The sequence below is a fragment of the Microcaecilia unicolor genome, chromosome 4 (genome assembly GCF_901765095.1).
Source record: "Microcaecilia unicolor chromosome 4, aMicUni1.1, whole genome shotgun sequence".
In the NCBI taxonomy this organism is placed as follows: domain Eukaryota; kingdom Metazoa; phylum Chordata; class Amphibia; order Gymnophiona; family Siphonopidae; genus Microcaecilia; species Microcaecilia unicolor.
The window spans coordinates 67648536-67675496 of record NC_044034.1 but is presented as its reverse complement, the minus strand read 5'-3'; the positions used below and the strand labels follow the sequence as shown (position 1 = coordinate 67675496).

The 26961-nt window shown below is 45.1% G+C and overlaps 1 protein-coding gene across 1 annotated transcript in view; it reads left to right on the top strand.

The window, feature by feature from the left end:
- MIPEP (mitochondrial intermediate peptidase) overlaps positions 1 to 26961 on the top strand; it is a 298500-nt gene that overhangs the window by 96289 nt on the left and 175250 nt on the right. Inside the window, exon 10 of the mRNA XM_030200312.1 lies at positions 10623 to 10675. Within this exon, the coding sequence (XP_030056172.1) occupies positions 10623 to 10675 (53 nt within the window). The remainder of the gene's footprint in view (positions 1 to 10622; positions 10676 to 26961) is intronic.

Sequence of the window (26961 nt, the reverse complement as noted above, 5' to 3'; positions counted from 1 at the left end):
GACTGTACGTTTGTTGTTTATTGATATTATAATATAATGAATTGCAGTAATCGAGTAAAGGTGTCAAAGCCACTTGTGCAATCTTGATAAGCTTAGGGATGATCTAATTGCACGAAGTCTAAGTGATAAAAGAACTTCTTGACAAGGGCATTGATCTGGAATTTGTAAGTGAGTCTAGTATAATGCCCAGTACTTTAGATTTAGAATCTATCTTTAAGGATATATCTGAAGAAAAAAGTTATTTCATTAGAAATTTTTGATAATCTCCTAGCCATGCTAACTTGGTCTTTTGAGTATTGAGCTTTAAGAAATTTTTATATATTGTTTCAACAACATAAAAATATATTCCAATGTTTTCTGAACAGGGCAAAGAACAAAACGTTTCATCAGCATATGACAAGAAAAATATACTCAATGATTGCAAATAATTCCCCAAGTGACTTATGTAAACATTGTAAAGATATGGTGACAATGGGGATTGCCATATCATTTATAAATATGTTAAATAGTACCGGTCCCAGTACAGATCCCTGCAGCACTCCACTGTTCACTCTCCTCCATTGAGAGAAATGACCATTTAACCCTACCTTCTGTTTTCTGTCCAATAACCAATTCCTTAGGTATCTTGTTATAAAATAATCCTCTTTATGCTAAATGTAGTAGGTAGCACTTAAGTATCACATTAAAGCATTAGTGTTTCATAGATTTTTTTTTTATGGGTGAGTTCTTTTATACTCCATGAGACTTTGTGTGACTGTAGCCATAATTCCATAGTCTCTCACACTGTCATTACATCATGGAGATTCCCTGTGCAATTATTTGACTTGAAGAGGGTTCAAGGACTCTCGATTGAAATACCACAGTGCAGGATATCATTACAGAAGTGTGAAGAAACAAGCACACCAATGTGAAAGGAAGTGTCTGCAAATTGGAAAAAGTCAATTGAAGGTTATTAAAAGCAAACTTCAGTTTAAAAAAAAAGTGCTTATATGGTCCTATCGGTCCTATCATCTCTATATATAAAAGGCACCACCAACGTTCTAAATGAAGCCTCCAGCCGGAAGTGTGAAGGGGGAGAGATATCCGGTTTCCCCATGAGTGTCTGCCCCACCCTCGCTCTCTCTGTAACACAAACAGTGAAGGAAAACACAGCAAAGCACGAAATCAAATCGCTCTCTCTGTAACAGTGAAGGACTCAGAGGGGGAAGGGGAGAGAGGGCAGAAGCCCTCACTATCTCTGTAACACAAACGCAGCACAGCAAGAAACTTAACACTGAAGGACTCGACTCCGAGGGGGGAGGGGACAGACAGCACGGGGGAAGGGAGAGAGGGCAGAGGGCAGGGACACACACACTCCCACATGCACACAGAAGAAAACCTTGCTAGCCCCCGTTTCATTTGCATCAGAAACGGGGCTTTTTTTACTAGTGTGTTAATAAAAACCCAACACGTTTCAGCAGCAAACTGCTTGCATCAGCAGCATGCTTGATCTTTTTTCTTAAGGACATATAACACACCTTAAAACAAGATACTTAAGGCATAAAGGTTGCTCACACTGGACTCCTCGAGACCAGTATGAGTTGCTCTAAAAACAGCTGAAAAACACTTGTTTTGATGATTGAGGCTGGGTTCATATACTGTCTGTATGTGTGGATCATAAAATTAAAAACTATAATAAGATTTTAAATGTTTAAAATGTTTAGAACAACTCGGTGCTCTCTGTTTGCAGTTGCCAAGGTTTTTGTGCTGTAGCTTGTGTTCTACAGTCCTCTAACATATTCTGTTTCTAAATGGAAAAGTTTTGTAACATTTTGTATTCTACATAATTGTGAGACTTGGACCTTCTTTTAGAAAAGTAGAACATGCTCCTGGAAAGCTTGAAACAGGCCACATAGCAAGCCATTTCTGCTCTTGCTATTTGGTTTGAATTCAGCATAGTCTGAATATTTTCCAACACCCACTTTCTTTTGGAAAGCAGTCTTCCTTGTGTGTGTTTGGTCCTCCTTTCCCCCACTTTTTGCACCAGAAGCTGTGCTTGGGTGACTCTGCAGAACTTTTGACAACCTGAGGGCTGAAGAGAAGTCTCATCTGAGACCATCCCTCAATATAGCTGTGTAACTGGTTCTCCATTGTAGCGTTGGTAAGTGTCATCGCCTCTACTACCACCACTACAATCTTCCCTACCTCCCTGAGCCTGAAAGTGACATCTTAACATTGCCCATAGGCACAGCCAGGCCTGAGATATAAAGGGCTCTAGTTCTGATTGCTGTTCATGTGGGCCCTTTGTCAGCTGAGCACTGCTTGCTTTCTTCTTTGTAACCTTGTCATATGTTTTGCACACCTTGTTGTATTTTTATATTCATTGCCGGAGTAATTTTTATGAAGAACTTCTGATTTTCACTCAGATGTAGGCGTTTATAAAATTGCCTGGGGTACATGTGAGTAAAAGGTATGCACTAACCGCTTGTTGGGATTAATTTTATAAAATCACTTTCACGTGTTTGTGGGCTCATATAAAATAATAACCACCTTGTCATGATGGTCCATACTTTGCCAGTAGACATGTACAAGGACAAAGTTTGTTACTACGTAGTATGTAGAATATAAAGAAGGACATTTTCGATATGATGTCTAAATCTGATTTTGGACGTATTGTGGAAAACATCTAAAAATCCAGTATTGAGAATGGCCATTTTCAAACCAGAAAAAGGTCTAGCTTTTTGTGTTCAAAAATGGCTGATAGATCTTTATGTGCTCCGTGTGTCTATCTCTTTGGACCATTTTTGAAAATAAAACATCCAAGGGAAAAACACACAAAAGCAAGCCATTGGGTGTATGGGGGCCCAGCATTCTTAGTAGACTGGCCACACAGACATCCCAGCAGAGCAGTGGGGCACCCTAGGGGGCACTGCAGTGGACTTCACATAAAAGCTCCCAGGTACACATCTCACAATTACCCCCTCACAATATATGGTGAGCCCTCCATAGCCTACCACAAACCTACTGTACCCACCTGTGCATCAGTACAATAGCCCTTGGTTCTGCAGGTATTAACTATATGTGGGTGCAGTGGGGTTTTGTAGGACTCACACGTACCTCCACAAGTGTACCAGTAAGAATGGGATATGTACCTGGGTCCCCTTCTATCTAGTGCACTGCACCGACCACTAGGCTACTCCAGGGACCTGCTTGCTGCTCTAATAGGACTTGCCATAACATTGGAAGCTGTCATAGAGGCTGGTATATTTCGCATCTTTGGGGAATGGGAGGGGGTCAGTGGCAACTGGGAGACGAAGAGGGGGGTTATGCCTTGATCCCCCTCCAGTGGTCATTTGGCTATATAGGGTACCTTTTCGTGATAGTCATGAACAAAATAGGATTAGACCAAACCATCTAACTTTTAGCCCTGGATGTTTTTGTTTTGTTCCATTATGTCAGAAAAATATCTAAGTTTTGGGAATGCAAGTCACAAACAATACCTTTCTCATATAGTATGCAAAGTACTATCCCTGTGGAGTACAAAAAAGAATGAAAGAGAGAGAAATCTCAGCACCCACGCCTCCACCCATACAGAAACACTTACTGCGTAGAAAGGACTTGAACAGGGTCAAATCTCTTCACTGGCATAAAAAAACCCTTTCTACCCAGTAAGTGTTTCTGTAAGGGTGGAGGCGTGGGTGCTGAGGCTTTTTTTCCCTTTCATACCTTTTTGTTCTCCATAGGGATATATATAGTGTTTAAATAGTACTTTGCATACTATATGAGAGAGGTATCATTTGTGACTTGTATATATACTCTTTCATCCTCTTTATTACTGAACACGTTTTGGGAATGCCCATATCCCACCCCCAACATGCCCTCTGTCATTTGGATGCACTACATGAACTGCTTAGAAAACTGTCTTTAAAATAGGTTTGAAAATAGCGATTTTGATGTTTTGGCAATCAAAACATTATCTATCTGACGCTTTGTGCTGCTTTTTGGACATTGTTTTCTATTTTGAAAATGAGCCCCAAAGTATGCTAATTTACATGGGTCCTTGAATAATGTGCGGACACTTACAACTGCTCAAGAATAGGCGTAATTTCTACTGATAGGCATCTGTGTCTTTATAACATAGCACCTAAGTAGGCGCCTGCTTGCCTTCTTAAACCAGATTTCCATATCATCAAGCTGATCAATCCATAGACTGGTGGGTTGTGTCCATCTACCAGCAGGTGGAGATAGAGAGCAAACTTTTGCCTCCCTATATGTGGTCATGTGCTGCCGGAAACTCCTCAGTATGTTCTCTATCTCAGCAGGTGGTGGTCACACACAGCAGCAGCTCTGGCTAGGCCTCCAAGCCTAATTCTTAGGTTTTGTTGAGTGCCTGGGGTTGAGGGCTCTTTTGAGCAAGTGCAAACCTGGTGGTGCCAGGTCCCTCCTTTTCTCCCCCCTCCCGCTGGCTCCGTTAAAAAAAAAAAAAAAAAATTTTCAACGTCCTTAAAGGCGTTTATTTCGACGTTTATTTAAACGTTTATTGCAGCTACTCACTGGGACACCAGGTCGTTACAGCTCTGAGCGGCAAGCAGGTAATTTTTACCTTTTTATAGCGGGCAGGGGGTTCCCCGATTCTTCTCCTCGTGGCATATGGCGTCGGAGGGCGAGGGCGCAAAGAGTCGCTCCCCGGATCGCTTGAGCGCTTCTAGAGGGAATGCGGGTGTCTTAAAGCCTGATTCACCCTTGTTGGGTGACAGTTTCGTGACCGATGAATGTCCCGGTCCTTCCTCCGGCGTGGCGGTTTTTCCCGCCATAAACGCCCATCCCCCGCTCCTCGCCTCCGCCATCTTGGCCGGCCACGCGGCTCGGACGGCTTCTTCTTGGGCCGCCCTTGAGGTTGGAGACATTAATGCCATGAACGCCCTTAATTTGGGCGACGGCACAAAAGCGGCTAAAGTTAAGCGCCGTTCTTCCCGCGCGGCTCCTTCGCGGAGTGTCGCGCCGGACGCCATTTTGGATGCGCAGCATGTCTCTCCCCCGCTCTTGCGAGCGCCGGTTGAGGGTGCGTCTAGGGCTGTAGCCCAGGCTGCGGAAGTGCACAGTCTGGGGGGTTTCTCCCCGAGTTTGTTTTGCTGCTGCATCAGGCCTTCCTTATGCAAAACGCTGCCCCTGCTCCCTCGTCTGGTAAAGAGGTTGAGGTTCCCAGAGGTAAACACCCTCGGGTTGATTCCCAGGCCTTGGAGGACTTTGTCTCCTCCGATGTAGATGAGGGCAGCGTATCTGAGTTCTCCCAACGGTCCTTTGCGGATTCCTTGGAGGAGACGGATCCCCGCTCGGATGGAGCGGATGACCCCTCTGCAGCGCGGCTCTTTAGCTCAGAGGATTTGCCCAACCTGTTAGTGCAGGCCATGGGCATTTTGAAGATTTCCTCTCCGGAGGATGTCTCTCCCTCAGCACCTGTTGGCTCTGCCATTATGCTGGGGACGAAGCGCCCGCCTAGAACCTTCCACGTGCATGATGCCATGCACACCTTAATTTCGGCTCAATGGGATGTCCCTTAAAGTGGCTAGGGCTATGTCCCGCCTCTATCCTTTGACTGAAAGTGAACGTGAGGCCTATCTGTGGCCTACCGTGGATTCTTTAATCACTGCGGTGACTAAGAAAACGGCGTTGCCGGTGGAAGGTGGCACGGCCCTAAAGGACGCCCAAGACAGAAGATTGGAGGCGGCCTTAAGGTCGTCCTTTGAGGCGGCTGCTTTAAGTTTGCAGGCCTCAGTTTGCGGCTCCTATGTGGCCAGGGCGTGCCTGACTATGGTGCAGCGGGCTTCCCCCTCGGATCATTCCTTGAGGGCTGATTGGCCGGCCCTGGAATCGGGCTTAGCCTATTTGGCAGACTTGCTGTATGATGTCTTGAGGGCCTCAGCTAAAGGCATGTCTCAGACAATCTCTGCGCGGCGGTGGCTTTGGCTGAAACATTGGTCTGCTGACCACGCCTCTAAATCCCGCCTGGCTAGATTGCCTTTTAAAGGCAAGCTGCTCTTTGGGGGTCGAGCTGGACAAAATCGTGACCGATCTCGGCACGTCTAAGGGCAAGAAGTTACCAGAGGTCAGGGCTCGGGCTAGTACTCGTCCCGGTACCTCCAGAGGACGGTTTCAGGAAGCCCGTCGGTACTGCCCGGGCAGGTCGGGTTCCTCTGCCCCCTCTTCCTTTAAGAGGAATTTCTCCCCCAAGCAGCATTCCTTTCGCAGAGACCGCCGTCCCGGAGGTGCTCCCTCCGGTCCTCCCCCAGGGTCTCGTGCCCAATGATGGGGCCTTGGTCCACGCCCCAGTGCAGATTGGAGGACGGCTGTCCTCGTTTCTGGGCGAGTGGACCACAATAACTTCAGATGCTTGGGTGCTGGAAGTCATCAGAGACGGCTACAAGCTAGAGTTCTGCCGACCCTTAAGAGACGGGTTTGTACTCTCTCCCTGCAAGTCTCCGGTCAAAGCTGTGGCAGTGCAGCAGACTTTGGACAATCTGATCCGCCTGGGTGCGGTCGTTCCGGTGCCAGAAAGTCAGCTTGGCAAGGGGCATTACTCCATTTACTTTGTGGTACCAAAGAAAGGAGGTTCTGTCCGGCCTATCCTCGACCTCAAAGGGGTCAATCGGGCCTTGAAAGTGCGGCACTTCCGCATGGAGACTCTCCGCTCTGTTATAGCGGCAGTGAAGGCAAGGGAGTACCTGGCATCCTTGGACATCAAGGAAGCGTACTTGCATATTCCCATCTGGCCTCCTCATCAACGCTTTCTGCGTTTTGCAGTCCTGGGCCGACACTTCCAGTTCAGAGCCCTCCCGTTCGGGTTGGCTACTGCTCCGCGGACCTTTTCCAAAGTAATGGTGGTCATCGCGGCCTTCCTGCGAAAGGAAGGAGTACAAGTCCATCCTTATCTGGACGACTGGTTGATCCGAGCCCCCTCTTATGCAGAGTGCGGCAAAGCTGTGGACCGGGTAGTTGCTCTTTTGAGCTCCCTGGGACGGATCATCAACTGGGAGAAAAGCCAGCTGCGCTCGACTCAGTCCCTGGAGTATCTGGGAGTTCGATTCTACACCCAAGTGGGCAGAGTGTTCCTGCCAGACAATCGGATTGTCAAGCTTCAGGCTCAGGTGGACCAGTTCCTAGTAGCCTCTCCTCTTCGGGCTTGGGACTATGTGCAGCTGTTGGGCTCTATGACGGCCACGATGGAAGTAGTGCCCTGGGCCAGGGCTCATATGAGACCACTACAACAATCTCTGCTGCAGCGCTGGACTCCGATGTCGGAGGATTATGCTGTGCGCCTTCCCTTGGACCCAGCAGTGCGCAAGGCGCTGAGCTGGTGGATGCAGACAGACAAGTTGTCTGCGGGAATGCCTCTGGTGACCCCGGAGTGGATTGTCGTCACGACGGACGCCTCTTTATCGGGCTGGGGAGCCCACTGCTTGGGAAGGACAGCGCAGGGGCTCTGGTCTCCTGCAGAGGCAAAGTGGTCTATCAACCTCCTGGAACTCAGAGCCATTCGGTTGGCGATTTTTGGAGTTCATCCCGGTACTGCTGTTGAAGCCGGTACGGGTCCTGTCGGACAATGCCACGGCTGTGGCCTATGTCAACCGCCAGGGAGGTACCAAGAGCGTCCCTCTAGCCAAGGAGGCTATGAATCTATGCCAGTGGGCAGAAGCGAACCTGGAGCAGCTGTCAGCGGCCCACATTGCCGGAGTCATGAATGTCAAGGCGGACTTTCTCAGTCGCCATACCTTGGAGCCCGGAGAGTGGCAGCTATCGGCTCAGGCGTTCTTGGACATCACGAAGCGCTGGGGCCAGCCGAGCCTAGATCTGATGGCGTCATCGGCCAATTGCCAAGTGCCGCGCTTTTTCAGCAGAGGACGGGACCCTCGATCCCTGGGAGTAGATGCTCTTCTCCAACAGTGGCCGACTCAAGAGCTTCTCTATGTGTTCCCGCCCTGGCCCATGTTGGGCAGGGTGCTAGACCGGGTGGCAAAGCATCCCGGCAGAGTAATCCTGGTGGGTCCGGATTGGCCCAGACGTCCCTGGTATGCGGACTTGATCAGGCTCTCAGTCGACGATCCTCTGCGGCTGCCAGTGGAGTAGGGCCTGTTACATCAGGGTCCCGTGGTGATGGAGGATCCCTCCCCCTTTGGTCTTACGGCCTGGCTATTGAGCGGCAGCGTCTGAGAAAGAAGGGCTTCTCAGACAAGGTCATCGCCACTATGCTGAGAGCGAGGAAGCGCTCTACTTCTACTGCTTACGCCAGGGTTTGGCGTGTATTTGCAGCGTGGTGTGAAGCAGGCTCACTTTCTCCCTTCACTGCTCCAATTTCTTCAGTGTTGGCGTTCCTGCAAGAAGGTCTGGAGAAAGGCCTGTCGCTCAGTTCCCTTAAAGTCCAGGTAGCGGCTCTGGCTTGCTTCAGGGGCCGCCTGAAGGGTGCTTCCCTGGCTTCGCAGCCAGATGTGGTGCGCTTTCTCAAGGGAGTTAATCACCTGCGCCCTCCTCTGCACTCAGTGGTGCCTGCCTGGAATCTCAACCTGGTGCTAAGAGCATTGCAGAAGCCGCCTTTTGAACCCTTGTCGAGGGCATCTCTGAAAGACCTGACGTTGAAAGCAGTCTTTTTGGTGGCTATCACTTCAGCCAGAAGAGTTTCCGAGCTCCAGGCGCTCTCATGTCGAGAGCCCTTTCTGCAGTTCACTGAGGCAGGAGTGACTATTCGCACAGTGCCTTCCTTCCTGCCCAAGATTGTTTCTCGCTTCCATGTGAATCAGCAGCTCTGTCTCCCTTCCTTTCGTAGGGAGGACTACCCAGAGGAGTACTCTGCTCTTAAATATCTGGATGTGAGACGAGTCATCATCAGATACTTGGAAGTGACCAATGAGTTCCAGAAATCGGATCATCTGTTTGTCCTGTTTGCAGGTCCTCGTAAGGGTCTGCAGGCTGCTAAGCCTACAGTGGCAAGATGGGTCAAGGAAGCCATTGCAGCGGCTTATGTGGCCGCGGGGAAGGTGCCGCCTATCCAGCTGAAGGCTCACTCCACTAGAGCTCAGGCGGCCTCGATGGCAGAGGCCGGGTCCGTCTCCTTGGAAGAGATATGCAAGGCGGCAACTTGGGCTTCGGCTCATACATTCTCCAAGCATTACCGCTTGACTGTGGCTGCACGGGCGGAGGCCCGGTTTGGAGCTTCAGTGTTGAGGTCAGGGATTTCAATGTCCCGCCCTGGGTGAGTACTGCTTCGGTACATCCCACCAGTCTATGGATTGATCAGCTTGATGATATGGAAGGTAAAATTATGTATCATACCTGATAATTTTCTTTCCATTAATCATAGCTGATCAATCCATAGCCCTCCCAGATATCTGTACTGTTTTTATTCTGGTTGCATTTCAGGTTCAAGTTTAGTCTTCAGTTACTTCAGAAAGACTTCGTGTTCAAGTTTTTTTCACTTGGATTCTTCAAGAGTTGAGACGAGTTTGTGTTACAGTGAGCTGCTGCATTCCTCTCCCCTCCGTTTTACGGGGCTGGATTGAGATTTAAATTCTGTCGGCACTCCCTCCCACTTCGTGCGGCTGTAGGGCAGCTTTGTACCCCTCCCGCTTCGGCGGTGTTAGGGTCAGTCAGCTCCTCCCGCGGTTGCGGTTGCAGGATAAGCCAGATCCCCCCGCATCGGCGGGTGTGGTGTCCCTCCCCCGCTCCGCGGGGATGAGCTGGACGGATTCCCCTCCCCCACTTGTGTGGGGATGAGCTGGGTTAATTCCCCTCCCCCGTTTCGGCGGTGGTGAGCTGGGCAGAGTGTCACTTTGTGGGTGTAATTCTCTAAGTGCTGAGTCCTGCGGATGGAGCTTTGATATCGACATACTGAGGAGTTTCCGGCAGCACATGACCACATATAGGGAGGCAAAAGTTTGCTCTCTATCTCCACCTGCTGGTAGATGGACACAACCCACCAGTCTATGGATTGATCAGCTATGATTAATGGAAAGAAAATTATCAGGTATGATACATAATTTTACCATCCTGTTATAAAATTGTTCTCCATGACTGCTTTTACCTGGAATGCATATCGGTGTTCCTGAGGTGGGGTTGTGACTTAGATGTATATTTGTTAAAATATATTTGCAGATTTGTGTGCTACTGGGGCTGGTTCTAGGAGCTTATTTATAATGGTACCTATGAGCCTGTGTTGCCTTTATAAAATAAATGTAATGTAGATGCCTCTTTTGGCATGCCTCACAGTCACCCTGTTATAAAATTCAAGCTACTTATGTATATTTTGGAGGAATTGGTGGGTAATACTTTCTCTTACTTGTTTTATGTGAACTTTTTTTGCAGCTAGTATTGCCAGCCTGCTGCTGTAGTTTGTTTTTTTTAATACAAAATATTGTTAAATATTTAAGCTTAGTCTAAGATTAATGGTCTTTTTAGACTGAAAATGTTTTGTACCAGATAAGGAGGTGTAGCTCAAAGCATCTGTATCACACATTTTCTCTATCTTCCACCCCATGAATCACTGGCCAAAAACTGACCTGTCTATAGCTCAGGCTGTAAAATTATATATTGGCTCTTTGTGATATATGTAGGTTTTTATTTCAGAAATTAAAGATTAGATTTTGTTGTTGCAGAACCTGATGCCTTGGGATCATCCATACTATAGTGGTGTCTTGCGTGCTGAAAGGTGGGTTTCATGATTGTGCCACTCCTGTAATCATATATTTGTATGTTATTAGCTTTGCAATACACAAAGGATTGGAAAATAAGTATTTTCTAAAGAATTTTTTTTTGTATAAATGGGTTAGGATTCTAAGTGAAATCATTTCCTTTGCAACAATCCTAGAGAAGAGCAGCTGTTTCATCATAGCCAGCATTCTGGTTAGCAGAAGGGTTTCCTATTAACTACACAATTACAATTTGCAAACTGTAGACTATGGAAAAGGAAAGTCTGACTTAACTGGAATGATCTGTACTTTCTTGGCACCTGGAATAAAACAAGAGAAATGCTTTTATCTTAAAAAGGAGGCAAGGCTTCAAGTGTAAAATTACATATTAAAAACTTGTGTAGCTCAAAACCACCAACCTACCAGCTGTTTGGATTTCTTAAGACTCTTCCAGTTTTCCTAATACCATCACTAATTAGAAAAATTCTTAGACCACTTGTGGTCATTTGCTGTAAACGTCCTTTAGTCAGCTCTGTAATCCATTCAGAAGAATCTTATTATTAAAAAGCCCGATATAAAAAAAAAAAAAAGCTGAGCTCCTAAATTTGTGCTCCTCAGTTAGGTTTCTAAGTGTGTGCTCCATTTTCTTTTTTTTTCCCTTTAACCTTTTCTTTTTTTAGCTAAATTTTTATTTAACTTTTCTAAACAGAAAACTCCACACTCAGCAGATGCACTTGGTTTCTTCAATGAATCCACCCCTGACACATCCAACATAAACAACCAGCTCTCTACCCATTCCCTACATGTTTGCCCCATTTTCATCCAGATTTAGAAGCATTGGTTTTCAGCTGAAAATTCATCTTAATTTAGGAGCTTAAAGTAATGCTCATAAATTTAGGCCTGCCATTCATTTAACTAGACTTATGAGCCCAGTTTATGAGAGTTTTCTGAAAATCAGTGCAAAGTCGTAACTATTTTTCTTTGACCTAAATCCACCTCAGTTGCCATCCATTTTTTTATGCTCCTAAATTTGGGAGTTTAGTGAAATTTTGAGTATTAATTTAAGTACTTTGCCCTAGTAAGTTTTCAAAGAGGCCAAGTTATAAGCATAGCTCTCAGAGGCTAGGAGTGTAAATCATTTGAATATTGAGCCCATTTTATTTGCTGTAATGTTTGGTTCAGTTTGAATCAGAGGTGCCTCATGTCCTCCCCAATAACTCTCTGATCTTTTATGTACTGCCAGAGAACTTACTGTACAAGTTGCTGTCTTACAGGCGAGATTCTGATGTGTTCTTTTCACATTTGTATAAATTGTATTTGGTAGCAGTCAGTGGCTGCTCGTAATGGTATGATGTTTTTTTTTTTCTGGTTATTGGGGGTGGGGGGGGTTGTATTCACATAGAAAATCAGTGAAAAACAAATCTAGAATTTAAGTAATAGTCTAGGGACCCTGTTTACTAAGCTACGCTAACATTTTTATCTCACGCTAAATGCTACAGTTGCCCATATGTTCCTATTGGCGACTTAGCATTTAGCGTGTGCTAATCATTAGAGCGCTAAAAACACTAACGTGCCCTTAGCTCCTTAGTAAACAGGGCCCTTAGATTCTTCAGTACAAAACAATTCCGTTAGTGTGCGCTAAGCTTTAGTAAGAGCCCCTATGTTAGGACCAAGAACACTTTAAGAAAGAGAATTCTTATCTTACTGTGGACAGTACAAATTAAGCTGTGAACACCTGATAGCTGTAAAATATTTTAATCAGCTATCAAACCAAATAAGCAAATTACATTTTTTTACAATGGACACATTTTGTTAGTGTGTTACTTTGCTCATTTCTTTGGATTCTACCTACCTCCCTTCATCAGAGTAAATTGAGCTTCTGCATAATACATTAATTAAAATTTCATGCAAAGTGATACCAGTGATCTTTTTCTCTCTGTGTGTTATTTTCTAGTGAACATACTCCTCTGTTGTTTGGTATGTTAATTAGAAAATTCTGACTCAAAGTAAAAATACCTAGCACAGAGAATTGGAATGGATTTTGTTGGGAAGTTATTTCTGTCATCATAGCTAGCAGCCCAGTGTATACTTCCCCTGCCCAACGGAGTCACTTGATATCATTATTTTTATTCATTTTTAAGGCCAAGTTAAGAGAAAGGAGACCACTACCTAAAATATTTGCTGTATTTGGACAGCAGAGGGTGCTTTAAGATTAATACATGGAACACCAGGCTTTAAAGATAAGATACTTTTAATTTTTTTCGGTGGTTTGTTTCCCTGTGTGCCGCTACTCTCTCTTAATAGAAATTTGAGTTTGTTTAGGATTACTGAGGAACTCTAGCTTACTTTCTGAAAGGAAAGTAGCTTCAAGTAGCTTTATAATCAGATTGAGCAGGTTGAACAGTGTTGTATGCATTTATAAAACTGCCACAGATGAGGGAAGATATGATTGAGGACCTGGCTTGGCCACTGTTGGAAACAGGATACTGGGCTAGATGGATCATTGGTCTGACCCAGTATGGCTATTCTTATGGTTTTTTTTTTATGGAGTGAGGGTTAGATTAGTGGTTAGAGTGGCAGTCTGAGGATCATGGAAGCTGAGATACAAATTCCAGGATGCTCTTTGTGATCTTAGGGAAGACACTTACCTTCCATTGCCACAGTGCTCTGCGAATATATAAAGGACGTTTACATGTCCATTGCTTGTGTAAATGTTTAGAATACTAGCCAGTATGCTGCCTAAGCGCTATTCTGAAAATGTGCACAGTATGTATTTTCAAGGAGCGCCTATGCATGGGTGGTTCATAGGTGGGACTCCCACTTACACAGGTCACTTATAAAATACTTATGTGCATTTCCATTGTGTTTAGGTGCCTGCATTTACACCAGCTTTATGGCTTGTGTAACTGCAGGTGCCTAAACGTTAGGCACACCAATACTGGGCTACACTAGTATTTCTTTAATGGACCCTAGGGTCCAATACAGGATAGGCTCCTGCCACCTACTCTCAGGACACCAAACTGGAGGTGCCCAGTTAGACAATTGTCCCCATAAACATAAAAATGCATAAATGTCTAAAATAATAGCACTTAACTGTGTATGTGCACACATACCTGTGTAAGTGCTAGCATGGCACCTTGGAGCTATTCTACGAATATCTATATTGCATAGCGTGTGTATTCAATAGAAAAGTTAGAAAATAAAAGTACATAATAAGAAAGAAAGGAGAGGGAGGTAATTGATTGCCTGGTCTGTCTTGGGGGTCTTCCCTTGACCAAAAGCCTTGCTGTAAAGGTGGAGTTTTAGGGCCTTGTTAAATTTAGGGAATGATGACTCGGGTTGGATTGTAGTATTCGAAGACTGTAGAAGACAAGACTGAGAATAAGGTGTAATAAGCGAGGCCAGACCAGATAGGCTGAATTACTAGTATAGATGACTTTGTGGGTAAGTGTCTGTCAATATCTTAAACTAGATGCAAAATGAAATTCGAAGCTAGTGGTGCTGCTAAAGCAGTAGGGAGATGTGATCAGATCTATGGGCATGGCAAAGGAGGTCAAGATAACCATGGCAGCTATGTTACTTTCTAAGAAGGGAGGTAAATCCTCCAGGTTATACCCCAGCAAACACCTCATAGGGTTCCCCACCCATGATTTGTCTGTCCAAAAGTATCTTCCATACTTGTTCTCAGAACTCCTATACTGCCCTGCACTCCCACCACATATATTCAAATGTTCCCAGGTCCCCTCAGTCTCCAACATGCCCCCTCCCCCACCCAAGCCCATAACATACCCTTTTACCTTCTCTGGTATCTCACAATTGTAGAACAAGAGTGTATGTAGCAGTGAATGGCCTCCTATACATCCCTGTCCAGTCCTCGTCCTAGCCATTATTCCCGTAACTCATATGGTTGCTATACCCCTTTGTAACCTCTTTGTCCAGTTCGTTGTAAATTTTCCACATAACACCCTTAGTAGTATCGCATTTAAAAAGAAAAGTCTCTAGTGCCACAGATTCTCTGTGCAAGGTCTCCCTGACAGATCCCATAGCTGAAGTATTGTAAAAATGGTATTCTCTTGCATGCTAATGTCATAGCTCATGTTAGTAACCTTGATCTGTGAATTCCTCTGCACTGCATCTCCCTCCATTTATTATTTAGATTTATAAACCGTTTTTTAAATAATAGCTCAGAACAATTTGTAGTAAAACAAAATAGTGGTTCTAACTTGCATTAATTCATGAAGGCATATTATTGTATTTCATGCACATTATTAATACAGCGTTTTTCAACCGGTGTTCTGTGGCAGGTCCACAAGTGTGACGCGGGAGTTGAGGGTCAAAGTTTTCTTGTCTCTAGTGGTGGGTGGCAAAGAGCAGTGATTCATATAGCATGCTTTTACCAATCCCGGAGCCTTCTCCCTGATGTAACTTCCTGCTTCTGCATAGGCGGGAAGTGTCAGAGAGAAGACTCCGGGGTTGGCGTGAGGAGGCTGAATGAATTGCTACTCGCTGTTGCCGACCACTAGAGACAAGACAGCTTTTTAAAAGGTACACCAGGGGAGGGGGGTACAAGAGAGACCAGGGTAGATGCCTGGCTGCTGGTTGGAGAGGGCACAGAAGGGAGAGATGCTAGATTATTTGCGAGGGGTGAGGGGAAAAAAGGTAAATGCTGGATTTTTTTTTTTGGGGGGGGGGGTAGAAAAGGTAAATGGATTATAGATATAGCAGAAAATATCGGTCTCTTCTCTCTAGTTAAAGCTGTGTCCTATATTCTTGTACCTTCTGGCTCCAAATCTGTGTTATAGCGCTAGTCTGTTGCTTAAGCTTGCTTAAACGTAATCTAGATGTCCAAAAATATTTTTAAATGCATTCTGTTTATATCAAGCCATTTAAATGTTTCAGAAATTGTTGCACCTTCACTTCCGCCTACCTCCGCCCACCCCTTACTTCTCAGGACAGTTGCCCAAGTAATCCTGATGCCCCTTTCATGCATGAGCCAGAGGAGAACTTTAGTCCAGTGCTGAACCCTTTTATGCCATTTGAATGCGAGCAGGGTCTCCCCCTTTTGTGTACTTTGGATGCCATTAGTTTGTCTTTTCTCTCCCATGGCCCTGGTACGTCACCTCTGCAATATTCCTGTACTCCATTGACACAGTGGTTTTAGTCAGCAGTCTCCTGAAGCACCAAATTTCAGAAATATTTCATTCTCAAACTAAAATAGTAATTTCAAAATGAATTCCACTAGAAAACTGTATATCATTACTCACTGACACATTTTGTGGTCAATATTCATGCTGTGTTGGTCCAGAGGGGTCCTAAGGGCAGGAGCACGCCCACTCTTTCCTACCTGTAATGGCTGCCTCAAAAAAAAATGGCTGCCTCCACTGGCGATCCTAGGTCGGCTGCCACCTGGGGTGGATTGCCGCTGCCCCCCCCCCCCCAGCGCAGCGGCGTCTTCCCCCCCCCCCAGGGTGCTGCAGGACACCCCCTCCCCCGGTGCATCAAGCCCCCCCCCCCCCCCCCCGGGTGCATTCTTGTCTGCTGGAGGGTGCAGAGAGCAGCCGCGCGCCTGTCTGCTCACTGGCTCCCTGCTCCAGAACAGGAAGTAATCTATTCCAGGGCAGAGGGAGCAGGGAACCAGCGGAGCCGACAGGTGCACGGCTGCTCTCTGCACCCTCCAGCAGCATGCACCTGGGGCGGACCGCCCCCACTGCCCTGCCCTTGCTACGCCACTGGCTGCCTCAACCTGTAGTGGCAACTTCGTGCTACTTGTGAGTAAAGTAAGATTGCCGCTAGAGATTGTGGCAGCCATTTTTTTGAGGCAGCCACCATGAGTAAGAGCAACTGGGCATCACTCCTACCCTTGTGACCCCACTGATCCACCAGAACTTGTCAAGGTAGGCTTGGGAAGACTTATGGGATATGATGAAGGGTTGAGGTGGGCTCAATTTAGCCTTCTTGTCCCCAAGGAGGTGAATCGGAAAGGGGGCTTGTGTTCTACTGAGGGGGGGTATTGGAAAGGGGGTGGAGACAAGAAGGAGGATGGCAGCACTTTAGGCAAGTAGCCAGAAGTTAATCAAGCACAGGCGATATTCAGAACTTTAGAGCAGCATGTTTAGGGGAGGAGTTTCAGCAGTGTGTGTGGAGTCACAACTTGCTAACATTTTCTCCTGAGCATATGCAAATGGCAGTGGCCTCAGTTTAGGTGCTGTATCTGCAGGATTCATTCTAGTATTTTATAAGGCACAGTGGTGAAATGACTGCATTGTGCATTCAAAAAGGAATGAGGACAACTTGCACATGCCGGTAGTTACAACTCTAACCACATTGCTGGGCAGAATAAAAGTACTGAGTGGATTATTTAGCTAGGGGATAGATCACGGTTTACTAAGGTGTGTTTGCTGTTAAGTTAGTATGGAAAGGCATGTGAATTTGATGGAGACTGTGTCTTAGAGGTAATGCAGAGAGTTTACTGCACTTTAACTTTAATGCAGCAAACAACATGGCACAGTTAGTGCCATCTGAAGAAGTTTAACCAACTGCATCACATTAACTGCAATGCATTTAGGGGACAATTGTATAAGTAGTTACCTCCTTTCAGGCACCCCAGTGCTATGTGGTGAGAGCCTATTCTATAATGGCATCCAGATACCCAGATTGCATTATAGAAAACTAGCATAACCCAGCATCTGTGCATCTTACGTTTAGATGCCTGCAGTTGGGTAAAACTGAGGATAGAAAATGTGTCATTTGTACATAAAAGCACATTATACACAGGCTTAAAAGCCATAAACATTGCTTATGTAAAAAAAAAAAAAATCCCACCTATTTTTTCCCTGAAATTTATTGTGGACATTATCCAGACTTAGGTGCTTTTATTTTACAGCCTTTCATGACTTAAGGGAAGAAATGGAGCATTGCATGGCTGTGTATAAAATACACTCCACTGCAACATAAAACATGTTCTTAAAAATAAAATTCAGACCTTTTCTTAGCAGTAATATTTATGTATGTAGTGGCACCAGTGCTTTTTTTGTGCCGGTACGCAACGGTACGGCGTACCGGCACCTTTCTCCTCCTCCCCTCCCCTCCCATTACTTCCAGCGATTCTCCGCCTCTCTCATGCCCTCCCATCGACGTGCAGCGATTTTTCCGTCCCTCCCCTGCCCTCACCTCTCTCATATCCAGCGATTCTTCGTCCCTCAGCGTCCTCCTTCACTGCCTGCCAGCCAGTCGGACTCAGAAGCGAACGGTGCAGGCAGCGATTGGCTGGCAGCGTCGTAGCTTCCCTGCGCAAGTCCCGCCTACAACTTCCTGTTTACGCATAGGCGGGACTTGCGGAGGGAAGCTACGACGCTGCCAGCCAATCGCTGCCTGCACCGTTCGCTTCTGAGTCCGACTGGCTGGCAGGCAGTGAAGGAGGACGCTGAGGGACGAAGAATCGCTGGATAATATGAGAGAGGTGAGGGCAGGGGAGGGACGGAAAAATCGCTGCACGTCGATGGGAGGGCAATGGGCATGAGAGAGGCGGAGAATCGCTGGAAGTGAGGGGAGGGGAGGGAGAATCGCTGGAAATCAATGGGAGGGAAGGGCAGGGGAGAGAGAATTGCTGGACATGGGATGGGAGGGAAGGGCAGAGGTGAGAGAATTGCTGGACATGGGAAGGGCAGGGGAGAGAGAATTGCTGGACATGGGATGGGCTGGGAGGGAAGGGCAAGGGAGAGAGAATTGCTGGACATGGGAAGGGCAGGGGAGAGAGAATTGCTGGACGGGATGGGAGAGAAGGGCAGGGGAAAGAGAATTGCTGGAAATCAATGGGATGGGAGGGAAGGGCAGGGGAGAGAGAATTGCTGGACATGGGATGGGAGGGAAGGGCAAGGGAGAGAGAATTGCTGGACATGGGAAGGGCAGGGGAGAGAGAATTGCTGGACATGGGATGGGAGGGAAGGGCAGGGGAGAGAGAATTGCTGGACATGGGAAGGGCAGGGGAGAGAGAATTGCTGGACATGGGATGGGAGGGAAGGGCAGGGGAGAGAGAATTGCTGGACATGGATGGGAGGGCAGGGATGAGATAATTGCTGGAGATGGAGGGGAGGGCAGGGAAGAGAGAATTTCTGGACATGGAGGGGAGAGAGGAGAATCGCTGGACGGGGAGGGGAGGACAGGGAAGAGAGAATTTCTGGACATGGAGGGGAGAGAGGAGAATCGCTGGACGGGGAGGGGAGGACAGGGAAGAAAGAATTGCTGGACATGGATGAGAGGGGAGAGAGGAGAAATGCTAGAAATGGATGGAGAGGAGAGCAGGAGATAGAGGAGAATTGCTGGACATGGATGGATGGAGGAGTTGGCTAGGAGAGAGGAGAAATGCTGACTTGGATGGAGGAGAGGGGAGAGAGAATTATTGCTTTATATGGATACAGATGAGGGAAGAGAGATGAGAAATGCTGGACATGGATGGAGGGAAAGAGAGAGGAGAAGTGCTGGACATGAATGGAGGGGAGGAAAGAAAAAAGAAGATGCGCATGGATGGAGATGAGGGAAAGGGAAGAGAGGAGAAAAACTGCACATGGATGGAGAAAATAGGCAAAAGCTGGAACCATGTTATACCTCCTCCAGTCAATTCCATGGAGGAGGACCCAGCTTTTACTTATGGATGCAGGGCAACAAAAGAAGAAGAAAGGAGGAAAGTAAAGAAATAAATGGAAAGGAAGCCCTGGAAACGGAGTTAAGAGAACAGATAGAGAGCAGCAGAATCAGAGACTGGGACCAATATGGATAGAAAAACAAAGTCACCAGACAACAAAGGTAGAAAAAAATCATTTTATTTTCATTTTAGTATTTGGAATTTGTCTTATTTTGCACTGGATATACTGGAGCTGTAACAGCTTACAGAAATTATTTATAATGAAAAAAAATCACATTATTTTTTCTCCTATACTAGTATAATATTTTCAATGATGTCTGTTTATATGCGCTATGGCTGGTATAAGGGGTGTGGCTAATGTGGGTGTGGCTATAATAGGGGCGGTGCCATGTGTGGTGACCCCGCCCACAATGAGTACCGGCACCTTTTTTTCTACAAAAAAAGCACTGAGTGGCACACAAGACAAGCCACACGGTTGGTCACAGTCTTGGTACAAAGTAGTAAAGCTTAAGGTCTTGAGCACTGTACTAAATAACAGCCAGGGTGTTTCTTTTCCAGGGAGGGGACTAGAAAGTCCTAGTAAGGAATATGGAATCTAGAAATGGAGTAGATCCATACTTTTTGTTTTCAGATGTCATGGTAGTAGAAAACTACTGCTGGAATGGATTGTAAGGATATCATTTAGCTATTCCAGAAGAGGCAGGTGATTATTATTTATTTATGACATTTATATCCCACATTATCCCAAACAAGTTTGAGTTCAATGTGGCTTACAGTAAACAGTATTGGATACATAACAAAGAATAGTGCATAAGAAGGTAATTTGTTGTAAGAATCCAATTTTACAATACAGTTTCATAAACGTACTGGGATAGCTATGGATGTTTCACAATTAGAAAATCTATTATGAGTGAGAAATTGTACATAAAGCAAAGAGAAAGTTAATGGTAAATAGAGTAATAACCAGGTAATAATTAATTGTTTGAGATATGGTTGTTCTTTGTGAGGGTTTGTTTGAATAGGAATGATTTGAAGATTTTGCGAAATCTAGTATATTCCTGTAGATTTCTTAATTTGGTGTGTAAGGAGTTCCACCATTTGGTTCCTAGGTAAGTGAAATCTGCAGAGTGGACAGTTTTGTAGATCACGTTTTTTTGCAATTTGGGAGGTGTAGTCTGAGATAGTTTCTTGCCTCATATTTAGTGTTTCTTTGAGGTAAGTTTATTAATGGTACCATATGGTCTGGAGCTGTGCATAATTTAAAAGTGATTTCTTGCTTTTGATGGGAAGCCAGTGTAGTTAGCTTAGCAGAGTTTTTAAAAGGTTTGGATGACTTCCTAAATGAAAAGTCCATAGACCATTATTAAATTGGACTTGGGGAAAATATTTCTGGGATAAGAAGCATAAAATGTTTTGTACTTTAAGGATCTTGCCAGGCAGGGCTTTTTTGAGGGGGTACTTGGGGGTACTGAGTACCCGGCACCTTTTCCATTGGCTGCTAAAATTGACCCATGGTCCCCAAGTTTTAATGAAAGAGCTCAGGCTCTACACACCAATTCTGCCTTGTCATAGGTTCTGTGACGGGTTGCAGGGGGCCTGGCTATTGTGGGGAGGGTCCCTCAGTGATTACCTCCACCACTGAAGGGTGGCCTAGCATTTGAGTACCGGCACCTTTTTCACTAGAAAAAGTGCAGTGTTGCCAGGTATTTGTGACCTGGATTAGCCACTGTTGGAAACAGGATGCTGGGCTTGATGGACCTTTGGTCTGTTCCAGTATGGCAATATTTATGTACTTACTAGTAAAAAAAGGCCTGTTTCTGTGAGAGATGAAACGGGCGCTAGGAAGGTTTTGGTGTCCACGAGCCTGCTGTCCCCCAACCCCCCTCCAGGCACCTGTCCGCTCCGTGATGCGGGTTCCATATGAAACATGGCCGCTGAGGGGCATGGGGAGATCGCGTTTCATGGAATGTCAGTGCTCCGCCCTCGTCGTCATCACGTTGTGACGCGAGGGCGGGGCACACAGTCATGGGCAAAAAGGATATCTCGACGCTTCACACTTCCGGTTGAGGCTTCATTTAGAACGTTGGGGTTGTGAATTATGTGCAGATGGGGCGTGGCTGAGGGCGGGTCTATGAGTGACAGTGAGTGGTGCATGAGTGAGAGTGAGTGTTGCTGACAGCCTAGCCTACCAACAGTGCAGGGCTTCAGAATGTTGCAGGTGAGAATTATTTATATACATGTACTTATGATTAATAAAGGGAAAGCACTTTCAAAACGAGAGATTTTGTATATGAACCTGGCTGCAGTGTTCTGAGCTGTTTGGAGTTTTTTTAACAGGTACTCTTTACAGCCAGTATATATGGCATTACAATAAACAAATTATTTTTTGCAGGTGCGTTCTCCAGAATTTCACACAGTATTCTAGATGGGGCCTCACTAGAGATTTATACAAGGGTACCATCACCCTTTTTTTTCCTGCTGGCCATTCCTCTCCCTATCAACCCAAGCATCCTTCTGGCTTTGGCCGTTGCCTTTTCACCCTTTTTGGCCACCTTGAGTTCATCAGACACAATCACCCCCAAGTCTCGCTCTTCTTTCGTACAAAGAAGTACTTCACCCCCTGCACTATACCTTTCCCTTGAATTTTTGCAACCTAAGTGTATGAACCTGCATTTTTTAGCATTAAATCTGAGTTGCCAGTTGCCTGGACCATTCTTCAAGCTTCACCAGATCCCTCCACATGCTATCCATGGCCTCCCAGCTGTCTACTCTATTACAAAGTTTGGTATTGTCTGCAAGGAGACAAACCTTACCAGATAGTCCTTCCACAATATCACTTACAAAGATGTTAAAAAGAGCCAGCCCAAGGACTGATCCCTGCAGTACACCACTGATAACATCCTTTTCTTCCGAGCAAAGTCCATTTACCACTACCCTCTGTCTCCTTCCACTTAGCCTGTATTTAACCCAGTTGGTCCCTTTTGTGCCCATACCAAGGGCACTCAGTTTATCAATCGCCTGCGCGGAACCATGTGAAAGGCTTTCTAACATCCAAGTACACCACATCTTGTGCCCTTAGCCAACTGTTTGGTAATCCAATCAGATTTGTCTGACAAGACCTGCCTCTAGTGAAACCATGCTGTCTTGGGTCCTGCAGTCCATTTGATTATAGAAACATCACCATCCTCCGCTTTAGAAGTGGCTTCCATTAGTTTATTCACCACTGAGGTCATGTTAATAGGTCCGTAATTCCCAACCTCCCACTCTTATGCAGATGGACCACCTCCCACTCTTGTGCAAATGGACCACATCCGCCTTTCTCCAGTTCGCTGGGACCACTGCAGACTCTTAAGGAAGCATTGAAGAGGTCAGACAATGGAGCCCCCAAAACTTCCCTTTGAGCACCCTCGGATGTATCCCATCAGGCTCCATCGCTTTGTCTGTTTTTAGTTTAGCTATCTCCTCATGAACACAGTCTTCTGAGAACCAAAGTGGCTGTCTTTTCCTCTTACTTTTTCATAGTTTTCTAACATGAAGGTTTGTCGCCTTTTAAAAGAGTTCCTTTCAGTTTTGCCCACTGCCGTTCTAACCTTCAGCTATTCCTATCCAACTAACCTTTTCTTGAGATATTCCCCCATCTTGGTAAAGTTACTTCTTTTGAAGTCTAGAACCTTCAGTCTTGAATAAGCCCTCTCCTTCATGTGTATTACTATTGTGTTAACATTGATTTGGTGATTGCTAGATGCCAAATGATCATCCACCATAACATCAGAAACACTCTCTCTGTTTGGTAAGCACCAGGTCAAGAATAGTTTTGTTCCTCTTGGGTTCCATTACCAACTGATGGAACAATTATTCCTGTAGAGAATCCAACATCCCCTTGCTTCTGGACGATCCCACGGCAGGAATGTCCCAATCAATGTCCAACATATTAAAATCACCTATCAGTAGTACTTCCCCTTTCATGGCTATCTTCTGAATGTCTTCAATTAAATCTGTCCATTTCTTCTGATGTGCACCACCACTTAGCACAAGTTCTTAGTAAATGGGACTTGTTATACAGGGTATCCGGTGAGCAACCACCTGGACAATTTCCACTCGCCAATTGCCCTCTCCACAATTGCCATCTAGGCCAAATCCCCCCTGACCATTTCCCATCTTGAGGTGTCAATTGCCACCTCCAGAATCCCGTCCAGTAAATTCCCACTCAAAATTATATATTCTTACATTTTTCGTTGCTTGATCGGGCTGTCCCGGCAGGTTTTGCTCCATCACTATTGACCACGACAATCTTTTTTAAAGCTCTTACAGAGTATGCACAGTGTTTCTTGCTATACAGTTTAGTTCTTGGTAGTACAGTGTTTCAAAGTAAGGCATTTTTTATATTCTTCTATATCAGCGGGGGACTTTCCGTTACTTGCTGTTCTCATGTTTCCTTTTTGGGTTGTGGTATAAGGCAGTGATTCCCAAAACTAGTCTTGGATTCACCCCAGCCAGTCAGGTTTTCAGGATATCCACTGTGAATATTCATGAGAGAGATTGTATGTACTGCCTCCACTGCATGCAACTCTATCTCACTGTGGGTATCTTGAAATCCTGACTAGCTGGGGTACCTCCAGGACCAGGTTTGGGAACCACTGGTATAAGGTGTATGTCATTTGTCATCTCGTGCTCTTTTATATACACACACATTCACCGTGGGTGTTTTAGTTTTTTAGTCTTTGATCATCCCTTGATGTTCAGTAATAACACATTTTTCCCCACTTTTTGTTTAGAAGTATGTGACTATTTTTTTTGGTGTTGCTGGACTTTTGTTTGTGATTTTCTTTTTTTTTTATTATATGTATATTAAAGTTGCCTTAATTATGTATTATTTTTGGTTATTCTCTATTCATATTTTTATTCCATTACTGTTTCTCATATGGTTAATAGTCTCGATATACCACCTTTCTAAAAATCAAAGTGGTTTACAATCTATAATAGAAAAGAATGCCAATAAAAACAGGAAAGAATCATCTATACATGCCTTCCATCCTAACATTCACACTGCTATAACATTAACATCAGCAAAAAGGCAGTACTGGTGGCAGGTTAGCAGAAGCACACATGTGGATTTCATTTTTAAGTCCTCTTGCTTTAGTAAAGGATTTACTGGTATTAGGTAGTTTTCGGGTTTTTTTCTTAGATATATTAGCGTGTAGAAGTATATTTAGTTATCCAGAGGGTAATTGGTGGGTGGGGACTGTCTGATGAGAATTATCCAGGAGGGAACTCATCTAGAACTGTTGTACAATCACACGCATTAGCTGTCATGTGTGTTAATAATCTTAGCTGGAAGTATTCATGTTTAACTTTATGGTAATTTCACTTTTTCTTTTCCCAGTGGAAAGACTCTCATTTATTAATTCTCGCAATCCCTCATCTTTTTTAACCATGTCCAATATAGTACAAACAGCTACTTGAACTATTTAGCTTCAGAATAACATGATACTGCACACCCTTGGAAAAAATACATTTTCAGTGGAGACATTTCTCAAATTTTGATATTTTTGTTTTGTTTGGGTCAGAAAACATTTGTCCTATCTTTCATTTGTGTTTGAATTCATACACCCCTGCACTGTTTTCCTCATAGCATTTAAAATCCTGTGTTTAAACTTTAAACTTTTGTATGGCAGTTTTCTGCCTTATATGATTACAGCGTTAAAGATAAGACATATTTTGGTATCCAACCAACTCTTATTAAAAAGATTGAGATCCCTAAAGCTTCTTTGATCCATTTGTTTTTATCATAAAAAAAACCTTTTTACAACAATAATTCCTAATCTTTGGGATTCATTGCCTTTTCATATTCGATGTGAAACTAACTACATGCGTTTTTGTAAATTGTTTTGTTTTCAAAATATTTTTATAAGCATGGTTAGGTCTGTTGAATAAGTTTCTATTGTATTGTGCCCAAACTGCAGCCATTCGACTGCTTATTTGTGAACCATTTAGACCTTTGGGTAGAGGCGGTATATAAAATTTCATATTGTATTGTTCTATAATTAGTTGTCATTTATGGGAGGGGGAGGGTGACATTTCATGCTTAATAAAGGTGCTGCTACCATTTCTCAATAGAACAGGTGCAGCACAGATGGACAGTGGCAGTGGAAGTGTATGTTTTCTCACACTGCCCTGCCAACATGACCCATCCTTGCTGTGGACTGACTGGGTCTAAGGGTAAGAGAGTTTCTGCCAGGACTGCTCAGTACTTACAGATTCTGTTTTGGGCACCTGTTAACTAGAACCAGGACCAAGACCACCAGTGCATTTAAAAGTTATTTTTTTCTAAATATATGTAATGCTGTGTGGAAAATTTCAACCTAGTTGACTCTGTCACTTGATTAGGATAAAGTACACCATAATATTTGCACCAGTTTGTATACTCCTTTTCATTTTTTTTTTTTTTGGGGGGGGGGGGGGTTAGGGTTGTTTTTTACACTCCTTTTTCTTAAGAGGGCAGTCTTCAACTTTCCCACTAATTTTGTAGGCTTTCAGGTACTGTAAACAGTTTTCAAAGTGAAGCTTGCTTTCTCTCGGGACAAGCAGGCGTATTTATTCTCACAAGTGGGTAATGCGGCACTGCTTTGCCTGGTCTGGAGCTTATAACAAGCTTTACAGAGCTTTGTGAGCGCGAGACACGCTCCACCATGTTTTCGTGAGTGCCTTTTAGTTCTCTCCATAATATTCATTGCTAAAGATCCTGCTGCCTGACTCTTTTCCATGGCTTATTGGATCTTCTCTATTTTGATTTGAGTATTGTTATAAACTACCCTAAGTCTCATCTTCATCCTGCTCAACAATTGGAATTCATTGGAGCCCTGTTTGATACACAGCAGGTTCGAGCTTTTCTCCCAGGACCGAGAGCTGACACTGTAGTTGCTCTGGCTTCTCAGGTTCAAACCTCGCAGTAAGTCGCAGCTTGGCAGATGTTGAGGTTGTTGGGCCACATGGCTTCCACAGTTTGTGACACCCATGCCTTCACATGAGATCTGCCCAGTAGACCTTAGCCTTCCATTGATGCCAAGCTATGGGACATCTTGTGGATGTCTTCCTAGTGTCTCCCGAGGTTCTTCACTCTCTGTTCTGGTGGACCATTCAATCCAATTTGGGACTACTGTTCCAAATTCCTCAGCCTCAAAAGGTACTGATGACGGATGCATCTCCCTTGTTTGGGGGGGTCATGTAGATGGGCCTCAGGGAGCCTGGTCCGTTCAGGATTCAGGTCTTCAGATCAATCTTCTGTAGCACCAGACGATCTGGAATGCTCTAAAGCCTTTCAGAGATCGGCTGTCCAACCAAATTGTGCTCATTCAGACAGACAACCAGGTTGCAGTGTATTACACCAACAAGTAGGGGGCACTGGATCACGCCTTCTGTGTCAGGAGGCCATCCGAATGTGGTGCTGGGCTCACCAGCACGGCATGTTCTTTCGGGCCACTTATGTGACTGGCAAAAACAACAGTCTGGCCAAGAGGCTGAGCAGGGTCATTCAACATGGGAGTTGCCTGTGAGATATTCTGAGTGTGGGGCACCCCCTCAGTGGTTCTCTTCACTACTGAGCTGAATCACAAAGAGTGGCATAATCGAACGGGGACCACCATCTCTAAGGGCGCCCATCTCTAA